At 45.2% G+C, this 11,178-nt stretch overlaps 1 protein-coding gene across 1 annotated transcript; it reads left to right on the top strand.

Moving 5' to 3' along the window:
- The first annotated feature begins 6,712 nt into the window (after positions 1–6,712).
- GPR6 (G protein-coupled receptor 6) lies at positions 6,713–7,801 on the top strand. The gene has a single exon (XM_026511591.2). It carries the CDS (start codon positions 6,713–6,715, stop codon positions 7,799–7,801), a length of 1,089 nt encoding a protein of 362 aa, XP_026367376.1.
- The last annotated feature ends 3,377 nt before the right edge of the window (positions 7,802–11,178 follow it).

The raw sequence follows: 11,178 nt of genomic DNA, 5'->3' as shown, positions 1-11,178 counted from the left end.
TGACTGTGTGAAAGGCTGTCTGCCCATCAGAAAATTTAAATTTCATGTGAGTAAGAAACAATCTTCTACAATGTTATGTCACCAAGATCTGAAGGACTTACCTTTTACAGCATCTAGATTTGCTTTAACTAATGTAATACCCCAAACATACAAAGGGTCCATCAACTTCTCCAATCTCCTCCATCACTCCACCCTGATAGGCCCCCAGAATCTCCTGTACAGATCCCTGCAACAGCTTCCCCACAGGTTTGCCTGACTCCACTCTTACCCTTCTCTACTCCGTTCATCATACAGTTGTTGGTAGGTAAGAGGGATCCAATCTGATTATATCAATCACCCTTGCTTAAGGAAATCTGTCACTGGCTCTCCATCACCTTCAGGATAAAATCCAACTCCTGCCATGGCATAGGACGCCAGCCCTTCATGAGCTGATTCTACCTACCTCGTGTATCTCTTGCTCTTTTGTCTGACATACCAGCCACGATTAACTACCCATGGTCCCCCTGACCTGTGCCAGGCCAGGCATCTTTGATTTCATGGCCCTGCACATGTAGCTCCCTCTGCCTGGAACACTTCCATGTCTTCCTAATCTAGATGACTGCTACTCATTCAAAATTCACCTTGGGCAACATCTCCTCAGAGAGGCCTTTCCTGACTCCTCCAGGCGGGGTGAGAGTTCTCCTGAGTGTCCCCATTACTCCACACTGTTTTCATGGAGTCTATTTACTTGTTTCTGAGGGTAGGCACTTATTTTGGTATCTTCATTTTCTGGCACAATGTCTAGCCTGGAGTAGATAATTCAATAAATGTTTATTGAGTGAATGATTAAGCAAAAGTAACTATAAAGTAACTATAAAGTAGCTATAATGCAACATATAAAAATATTGACAACATACTCTTTATTATGAAGTGCAAATTTAAATTGTGCGCTATATATATAGAGTACATGCATACTATGAAATATACCTACATAAGATATGTATGCATGTGGTAAATTCTGAAAACAGTCATTAGACATTTAGATTCATTAGAACTCGTTCAACCCTCAAGAAGTTTATGATCTGGGGGGGAAGAAAAAGCAATCTTAGTTAACTGATGGGAATGTGGGTGAAATTTTATCTTTCAAGATTCCCTTTGGTTTTTTAATAATACATTTAAAAAGAAGCTTATAAAGCCGCAAAAGGTTATCTATAAACAGCTGTTCATAGTAATACTGAAGTTATAAAATACAACCTCCATCATTTTGAATACATCTATTCCAAGTAAAGCCTCTTAGAGTTTTGGAGTCTACCTACCTTTGCATATATTAAATCGATATTTGTTTTGCTTTCCCATAATATTGCTGATATTTTATACATAATGTACCTCTGGTGTTCTGTGTGCCCTTGAACAATTCACTTCACCCCTCTGAACTTCAGTTGCCCCCATCTGCAAAGAAAATACCCCCCAAATCCATGTATTTGTTTTAAAGAACGAAATGAGATAAAGAGTATGAACTGAGGTTCAAAGCACTTTGAAAATGTAGGGCATGGAAAATTAGAAGATTTCTTCTGTGTTACTTTTCAAAAATACCAGTAGAGCCAACTTTGTCATTTTCGTGCTCAGTAAGTCAGTACTAATCTAGTCTAACTGAATGTAACTTGTTACATTATACATATCTCCATGAAACTCCATGAAAGTTATTTTTGCTCTTTATCAAAAGGGACATATGTCTTTAAATGCTACTGTTTTTCCTAATTTGTTTCTCTGCAAAAAAAAGAGAAAAAAACTGTTGCTCATCACTGAATTCAATTAAAAAATTTCAACTGCCCTGCACAATGTTCTGCATCTTGTGGACAAGTAACGATAATAATAGTGGTCTGCTCCTTTTCTAAATTTGATAGGAACATCAGGTTATGCTGACCTCCCAGAATAACAGCCTTTTGGAGTAAAGACTACTTACCTGGCATGAAACAGGAATATCCCTAAAGTGTTTGGACATGCTGAAGCAGTAGGTAGGTACCTTGGGCAGCATGACACACCTCCAGTGCCTGAGAGGGAGAGGAAAACTTGCAGACAGATGAGAGCAGAGAAATGGAGATATTTTGAATATCATTTATCTGCCTCAGCATGTGTCCCCAAAAGATCACACTCTATCCAATATCCTGGATCTGGACAAACAATGTAGGATATTCAATGGCCCTTTGTGATTGCTGCCTCTTTCAGCAACAATCTTTCTTAATAACAGCTTCATACATCGCACTAAACACTTGCTCTCTTCCTGAGCTGTCAGCATAACTACCTGTGTACCACCAAATAGGCTTATACTTTCCAGTAGAAAACCGTACTGCTTGTCTCTAAGGACCACGTAGAGGATGGGTGTGTGTGTGTGTGTGTGTGTGTGTGTGTGTGTGCGCGCGTAGGTAGGGATGCACAGACGCCCAGACACATGGGCCAGAATTGCTAGCTTGGGTCTTTCCAACCTACTTTTATAAGGTTTACACAGCTTGACTGACTGTAGCTCTAATTTTGTAAAACAGAATTGATTTGCAAAAATCTGGGCCAGGAGAGGGCACACCTGGGAAATGGCTGTGAACTCAGAACAAGGAAGGAGGCAGATGCTGAGGTATCCTGAGAGTTACAGGAAAATAGAGGGTCCAGGGCAACCAGAGTTTAGATTTCCCTGATGGGAGCCATTGAATTCATCAGAACTAAAAGGGAACCAAGTGTCAGCAATCATCTTGGGCCATAATGGAGGTTCTTGTGGGTGTGGAAAATTAAAGGTTTGCAGAGGATATCTGGTTAGTGCCTTAAATCTGAAATTAAGTGACTGGATTGTTGCTAAAATTCCTTTGTTGCAATTATTCCAAACTCCACCATTTCAGGAGTGTTCTCAACCCTGGCTTTCTCTTAGAGTCTTTAGAAAATTTGATGCTCAGTCCTCACTCCAGATCAAATGAATCAGAATCTTTGGGTGAGGGATCCAGGAATGAATAGTTTTTGAAAGCTTTCTAGGTAATTCTAATGCACAGCCAGTGTTGAGAACCACTGGCTTAGGCTGAAATGGGCAAGAGTTACGCAGGGGAGCCAGAGAAAAAGTTGTGATTGTGAGGTTGTAATTTCTGGGCATAACCTCAGACAAGGAAAGTGTTCTCATGTTAGTGCTTAGATAGTGCTAGAATAGAAAGGCACCAGAGGTTATGATGGGCATGTCACAGGGTTGGCAATGATGAATTTAATTTGTAACTACCAGCCAGAAACGAAATTTTGCATATCCCAAAACATAACTAGAATCAGACAAGCCGGTGGATGAATAATACATTTCATCAAGTATCAATGATCACAGAAGAGAAACTTACTCAAGGTAGCTCAAGGTTAGGAAAGTTTGTAGTAGAGACACAAATGGCAAGTTCAAGTCATCCAGGGATCCAGACTCCCAGAGTCAGGAACCAGACACTCAGCAAATAAGTCATCCCCTCCATCTCTCAGTCATTTGATCTTCATCTCTGTTCCTCATCTGCTTTATTCTTTCATTGCGCCTGGCTTCCTCTGAGTACTCATTTCACACAAGGCTCAATGTGAGTGCTCCAGCCCTAATTTGTAATGATCTAAATTTTACATCCAGAGTCAACACTGACTGACCCTTGTCACAAAGTGTCTTAGTTCAAGTTTTCAAGAAGAGGAATCTGGTCACCAGTTCAGCAAAGGATAGCTGGCTGGTCTTATCTAGCCTTGGGTCCGGTGTCAATCTCCTCCCATAAGCTGGCCTGGGAGTCGGAAATGTCTTATGGTTCATAGGCTGAACATTTTAGAAGACCACTGGAAGGGCAGATACTTCTGAGGAGCTATTGGCAGAGTAGATAATGAGGTACATAATATTTATTCATAACTAGTGAACCACACACCTTTCTTCTTTCCCATCCTCTGCCTCCCAGGAAGGAGGGGAGATACCAAGGAGCTTAAAAGAATGTGTACTTTCAAGGTTCAGCCTAGCATCTGAGAGAGGTAACCACAGACTGGCATGACGCAAAGACAGCCTACAAACCCTCAACCAGCTATCTTCCTCCTGAAACCATCAAAAAGTCCACTCTTAGCAATGGTGAAAACCTTTCTGTTCCAGTTGAATCTCACACTTTCTGCAGCATTGTGGACTGTAAAAATGTAACACACACAGTCTTTAAGAAGGATTCTCCTCCTCTTGGGCCTTTATCTGATTGTCTGGAAAGTTTGTAATTAACATGTTATTACAGTGGTTTGGCAGTTCACTTGAGAGCTCTGAAATTACATTTTTGGCTTGTACATGAGAATCTCTTACTGAAACTCAAAATGGCTCTTTTCAGAAACTTCGAACTTCAGTCAGTTTAGGGATTCATGAAAATGGTGGTTGGAGAATTTTATAAACTTCCCAAATAAAGAAATTGTGTAGAAACCCATTCTATGGTCCAACATTGGCTATTGCAGCAAAAAATAGAAGGATCCTATAGTTGTCCTTCTTTCCTCTAGTGAAGTTCAGCTGCATTGAAGCAGGTGTCCAGAAGGAGTCTGGACTTGGGGGCTATGTTTGGAGAGAAAAAGCCAGAGTAAAAATCTACCTCCCACCCAGCCTGTACACAGCTGAGTTTTGTTTTGTTTTGTTTTTTCCTTACAGAGCTCATGGGGCTAGAGGCAAAGCGAAGTCAAGGAAAGGGAAGAGGGAAAAGTAGGGGAAGCTCCAATAGCAAGTGTTGTCTGTTTTCACCTTGCCCAGACCACGTGGTCCCTGAAAATCACGGCTGTGACCTCAGTATTATGCCATCATGCCAACATGCAATCATTTATTTTAGAGCCTTCGAAGGAGTCAATTATTTCAGCTTTTGCCCAAGTACAACTATTGGAGATTCTGACTGATTGAATAAAAGGAGAAGAAGTCTACTAGTATTTTACTGACAAAACAAAACACCTTTAAACCAAAAGGATGATTTATCTGGGCTGAAAATAAAACTCCTGCCTACTGAAGTCTGGTGCAGCTGAGTTATCACTATTTTCATCCTGTAATTTGTTTTATAGGGTACTAATTAACGGGGCAAAGTCTGTTGCCAGGAAAGTAAATCACATTTTGCTGTTTTCTTCTTTTCTAACAAGACACAGACCTGGTATTTAATTGAAGAGCAAGTTCCAAGGGCACTATCCTCACTGAAACTGGGAAACGCTGGACTGGGAAACCATGGTAAAACCTGCTGTGTAGAGCTCCAGAAAGACAGTGGGAGGGAGAGGAAGGAATGGAGGGAGAGAGAGAGAGGAAATGCACAGGTAACTTCCAAAAAGACTGTTTTCCTCAAATGTCCCATCTTTTCTCTGTTTCTTCAACTCTACATTTCTCCTCTGGCTCTACTCAACTGACACCCTATACTACAAACATCCTCTCAAAAAGCTCGTTTTCCCCCTAGTTCATTCATTCCTGCCCCCAACACAGTACTGTATCTTTTTTAAAGGTAGAAACACCGTGGTCAGACTTCCTTGCCCTAACATCCCCCTTCCCCGGGGCTCATACCTCAACCTGAGCCTCTCAGTGACCTTTGACCGTGGGCTGCGCGGACCCGCCAAGCAGCTCACACCTGCCCCCCCCCCCCCCCCCCCGCCCCAGCTCACCCTCCTCAAAGTCTTCATTCCTCTCTCCCTCTCCTCTTTCCCTCATCCCATTCCCGGACCTTCCGGACTGGAGGCCTCCGCTCTGGCTTCTCCTCCCTCCTTTACCCCTCTGAGACGTATTTGGGGAGGAGGGACGGGGGTCGGGGGTTAGGAATGGGCGGTGGAGCAGAGTGAGTGACGCCTCGCCCCCAGAAGCCGGGAGCCTGACGTCACCGCGCCCTGCCTGTCGGTCTCCAGCGGGCGCGCTGCTCGTAGCCGCCTTTTCTGCCTCTGACTGTATCTCTCACTCTCGGCGGCGTCTGCACAGCCACAGGCGCCCGGCGCCCGGCGCTCTGCTCCGCGCGGGCCCGGCCGCCCCGCGGGCATTGGCTCAGTCCGCGCGGGGAGCGCAGCCTGGCGCCCCGCCGCAGCGCTCATGATCAGCGACTTCCTGAAGCCCTGACTCCCCAGGTGAGCAGCCCGGCTCCGAGAGGAACTTTGAGGGTGTGGAGTGGGGAAGAGGTGAATGATGGCCAGGGGATGAGTCCTTGAAGCCGGGGAAATGGAGCCACGCTTGGCTCCACATCCTCCCCGTACACAGACACCCAGGTTCCTCCCCAAAATCCTTTTTCCAGGGATCTCTGTGGCCTTCAGGGCCCGGGGACTCCGCAACCTCGGAAACTTCTCTTTTCAGCACCGCGGACAGCGACTCCTCCGCCTAGTTTAGGCGAATGCCTAACCCCTCGGCCAGAGCCCAGGCGGGACTCGCCAAGGCTGATACCCCTAGCTCGGTGCAAACGGGTGCGTGTGCAATTACAGGCACACTTGTGTGTGTACGGGACTGATCTGTGTACATGCATGTTATCTGTGTACACATCTGTCTAAAAACTTACATCTATCTGTGCGGGCATTTGTGTGCATTTCACTCACGCTCGCTCAGTCACTCAACAGGTATTTATTAATTTTAGGTTCTCAATCACTGCTTCCTCGCTTTGCTCTTGGGGTCCTGGGGTGGGATGAGCAATATGAGCCGGGCACCTGCGCCCGAGGAAGTTCCCTGGAGGCTTGAACCACACACCTGACGCTTGCTCTCCCTTTTCCACCCAGGGTGCAGGGACAGGCCGCGATGAACGCGAGCGCCTCCTCGCTCAACGAGTCCCAGGTGGTGGCAGTGACCGCCGAGGGAGCGGCGGCGGCGGCCACAGCGGCAGGGGCGCGGGAAAGCGGTGAATGGGGGCCCCCTGCAGCGGCTGCGCTGGGGGGCGGCGGGGCGGCTAACGCGTCCCTGGAGCTGTCTTCTCAGCTGCCGGCCGGGCCGCCGGGGATGCTGCTGTCGGCGGTGAATCCTTGGGACGTGCTCCTGTGCGTGTCGGGGACGGTAATCGCAGGCGAAAATGCGCTGGTAGTGGCGCTAATCGCGTCCACCCCGGCGCTGCGCACACCCATGTTCGTGCTGGTGGGCAGCCTGGCCACCGCCGACCTGCTGGCGGGCTGCGGCCTCATCCTTCACTTCGTGTTCCAGTACGTGGTGCCCTCAGAGACGGTGAGCCTGCTCACGGTGGGCTTCCTTGTAGCCTCCTTCGCCGCCTCGGTCAGCAGCCTGCTGGCGATCACGGTGGACCGCTACCTGTCTCTCTACAACGCGCTCACCTACTACTCGCGCCGGACCCTGTTGGGCGTGCACCTCCTGCTCGCCGCCACCTGGACGGTGTCCCTAGGCCTCGGGTTGCTGCCAGTGCTGGGCTGGAACTGCCTAGCAGAGCGCGCCACCTGCAGCGTGGTGCGCCCGTTGACACGCAGCCACGTGGCGCTGCTCTCCGCCGCTTTCTTTGCGGTCTTTGGTATCATGCTGCACCTGTACGTGCGCATCTGCCAGGTGGTCTGGCGCCACGCACACCAGATCGCGCTGCAGCAGCACTGCCTGGCGCCTCCCCACCTCGCGGCCACCAGAAAGGGTGTGGGTACGCTGGCTGTGGTGCTGGGCACTTTTGGCGCCAGTTGGCTGCCCTTCGCCATCTACTGCGTGGTAGGCAGCCGCGAGGACCCAGCAGTCTATACCTACGCCACCCTGCTGCCGGCCACCTACAACTCCATGATCAATCCTATCATCTATGCCTTCCGCAACCAGGAGATTCAGCGCGCCCTGTGGCTCCTGTTCTGTGGCTGTTTCCAGTCCAAAGTGCCCTTCCGTTCTAGGTCCCCCAGCGAGGTCTGAAGGCTCCCTCCGTCCTCTCAGTAACACCACACCCACAAAAGCCAGCCTTTAGTGAGCTTCTCGGTGCCTGCTGATGAACTCTGAGATCCCAGTAGTGTGATTCTGATTTTGGAAGGAAAGAAAGAGTAAATATAAGTACATCAATCTCACGAAAGACAAAGAGGCTCTTTGGCACTTTACATATACAGTGTATACATGTGTACATATATATACAAATATTTGTATCTTCTGGAGGTGTTCAGGATGTGGGATTTCCTGTTCTGTGAAAAAACTAACAAAGATGTGGTTGTATACTCAAATCGTACATCACATTTGTCAAGTGAAGACATTCCAATACTGCTTAATTATAGCACTTTATTTTTAGCTGCTGAACTGCCAAAACAGTGTTGCCATTTTCAGGGGCAGGGGAAGAAGAGTCAAAGGTGTATTTTTGTTGTATGTGATAGTATATTTTGCTGCACATGCATCAGTAAATTACAACATATTTTGTACACAAATAAACACATAATAAAAATGTAATTTGGGTCATGTGACTGCTGGATTACTATTTAAGAGCTGGAATATTAGGACATTTACTTTAGAAGTTTATTATGTACCATCTCCCTCCTATGAAATCTTAATGTAGGAAACCATATATATTTGCACATTGTTCATAAATTGTCACTGAAATACAGATTTGAGGTGGGGGGCAGGGAGGGAGTAAGATAGTCACCTAACAGTATTCATAGGACACTAAAGGGTTATTGGTGTTATCTGTGCAAATTAATCTACTCCTTGGTTTCTGGGTTCGGAAGACAAAGTCCAGAGGATGTCCGAAACCATTCCTTCCTCTTACCACATGTGCACTTATGAGTTCTGAAACCACAACCTTTAGTTGTAGCTTTTTCAGTCAGGAAAGAATTTTAAATGTTTAAAATTCGTATTGACTGAGTATATTTTTGCTGGCCAGTTCTCGTAGCAAAATGCACAGCCTTATAAAATAAATTCTTCAAAGACAGGATTCCAAGATACACTGTGTTCACGAGGTAAGTGAAGATATGCCCAGCAGCTCCTTCTGAGGTGCTCGTATCTTCAAAACACAAGGCGTTATGACTCCCAAAGACAAAACATTCCCATTCCACCAATGGATCTGAGTCATAGTTAAATAGTTCCCCTCCTCCCCTTCTTACAGGATGATGTGAGGAGAAATAATATAACACCTGTGGACATGCTCTGAGTGTCTGTGAAGAAATATGCACACAAGCACTAGTTGGTATTGATCTTAGGCCTTAGGAAAATACCACGAGCCAAACTTTTTTTTCCTATAGTCCACAAATATTTGTTGAGTGCCTACTGTTTGCTAGACACAATTTCAGTGCTGGGAATACAGAAGTGACCCAAATAGACAAAAGTTTCTGTGCTCATAGTGCTACATTCTAGTGAAGGAGATGACCTACAACAAATACACACACACACACACACACACACACACACACTCATTATAAAGAGTTGGCTCATGCAAGTTTGGAGGTTGAGAAGTCCCAAGATCTGTAGCCAGAAAGCCAGAGACACAAGAAAGCTGATGGTATTGTTCCAGTCTGTCTCCAAAGGCCTGAGAACCAGGAGAGCCCATGGGCTCAAGATCCAAGAGGAATTGGTGCTTCAACTTGAGACCAAATACAGGAAAAGACCAATGTTCCAGGTCAAGACATTCAGGCAACAGAAATTCCCTCTTACTTAGCCCTTTTATTCTTTTCTGGCCTTCAATGGATTGGATGAGGCCTACCTACATTAGGGAAGGCAAACTGTTTATTCATTCTACCACCAAATGTTAATCCCATCCAGAAACAACTCAGGAATAAGGCTTGACCAAATGTCTGTGCATCATGTGGTTTAGCCAAGTTGACACATAAAATTAACCATTACACCAAGAGAGCACGATGATCCAAAATAAAGAAGGAAAAGTGTTTAAGGATGAAGCAGTCCACTGTGTCAAATGTTGTTGAGAAGATAAGTAAAATGAGGATTAAAAACAATGACTATAGGGGCGTCTGGGTGGCTCAGTCAAGCGTCTGCCTTCAGCTCAGGGCATGATCCCAGAGTCCTGGGATCGAGCCCCACATCGGGCTCCCTGCCCCGCTGGGAGCCTGCTTCTTCCTCTCCCACTCCTCTGGCTTGTGTTCCCTCTCCCACTGGCTGTCTCTCTCTCTGTCAAATAAATAAATAAAATCTTTTAAAAAAATAAAAATAAAAAAATAAAAACAATGAGTATAGATTTTTTAAAGTCAATATCATTGGTGAACTTGACAAGAGAAACTTCAGGAGAGCGAAGGGGGAAAATAGCTTGATTATAGAAGATACAAGAGAATGTGCATGAACAACCTAGTCTTCAACGTCTTCCAACAGAGGTATGACCTTTTTAACACTATGAAATATACTAAGTTTTATAGACAAATGGTTTTATAGTGTCTGTAAATTTAGAGCCAGGAAGATCAGTATTATTGCTCATCCACCAAATTAACATTTTCTAAAGAACTAACCTTCATAGACTATTCAGCGTCATCAGACACTTTCAGGCCCTATTAGTATCCAGAATGCATTCAAGCATACTGAAGTAACAAAAGCTCTGGCTGTAAACATTTCCAAACATGCGGTGAAGAAAAACAATATAATTTCAGAGATGGAACAAAGAAGTCAATATTATTACACATTTTATAATTACAGAGAAAAATTCCTTGTAATCAGTGAATTAAGAAAGTTCAAGGGGATAATAAGACAGGGACCATGGATCTGTCTTCAATCCATTTGGTATTAATATTCAACTTCAGCCCCAGGCTTAATCAAAATGTTTGAAAGAGCCAAGAACAAGAAGATACTAAACAATCAGGTCGTTAATATCCTGGCTTACGCAGTTGTCCAAGCTGTGTAACGTCAACAGGCTTCAGATTAACCAACTTGATTATGTGGGGATATAAAAGTGTGAATACATCTTGGAACACTTCTATGGAGGAACGTCACATATTCATCTGACTTATCAAATATTAACAATCTCCTATTTCAAAACCCTATGCTAGTTGCTGGAAGCATAGTCTTTAAGAAAGGCAAGATTCACTTGAACATGGAATTGCCTACCCACTTTGTTGTGTAATGGGCATCCAAAATTTCCTACATTTAAAATTGGGCCACTGATCTTTACCCAAGAACCTGCTCTTTTCCCCTTCCTTACTATCTAGGTTAATGGTAATGTCATCTTTCCAGGTGTTCAGGCCAGAAACCTTGGAATAACACTTAGTCTTCTCTTTCTTTCATACCTCCTATTCAATGTATCAGTAAAGCCTGTTGTCTTTACTTTCAAAATATACCTAGAGTCCATCCTTTTCTCACTATCTCCACCACCA

This window comes from Ursus arctos, unplaced genomic scaffold (assembly GCF_023065955.2).
Source record: "Ursus arctos isolate Adak ecotype North America unplaced genomic scaffold, UrsArc2.0 scaffold_13, whole genome shotgun sequence".
Classification (NCBI taxonomy): domain Eukaryota; kingdom Metazoa; phylum Chordata; class Mammalia; order Carnivora; family Ursidae; genus Ursus; species Ursus arctos.
Note: the sequence above shows the minus strand (reverse complement) of the source record. Positions and strands in the feature narration are given on the sequence as shown.

Excerpts from the sequence above, each read along its gene's own strand:
- GPR6 (XM_026511591.2), top strand. The coding sequence starts at position 6,713 with ATGAACGCGAGCGCCTCCTCGCTCAACGAGTCCCAGGTGGTGGCAGTG.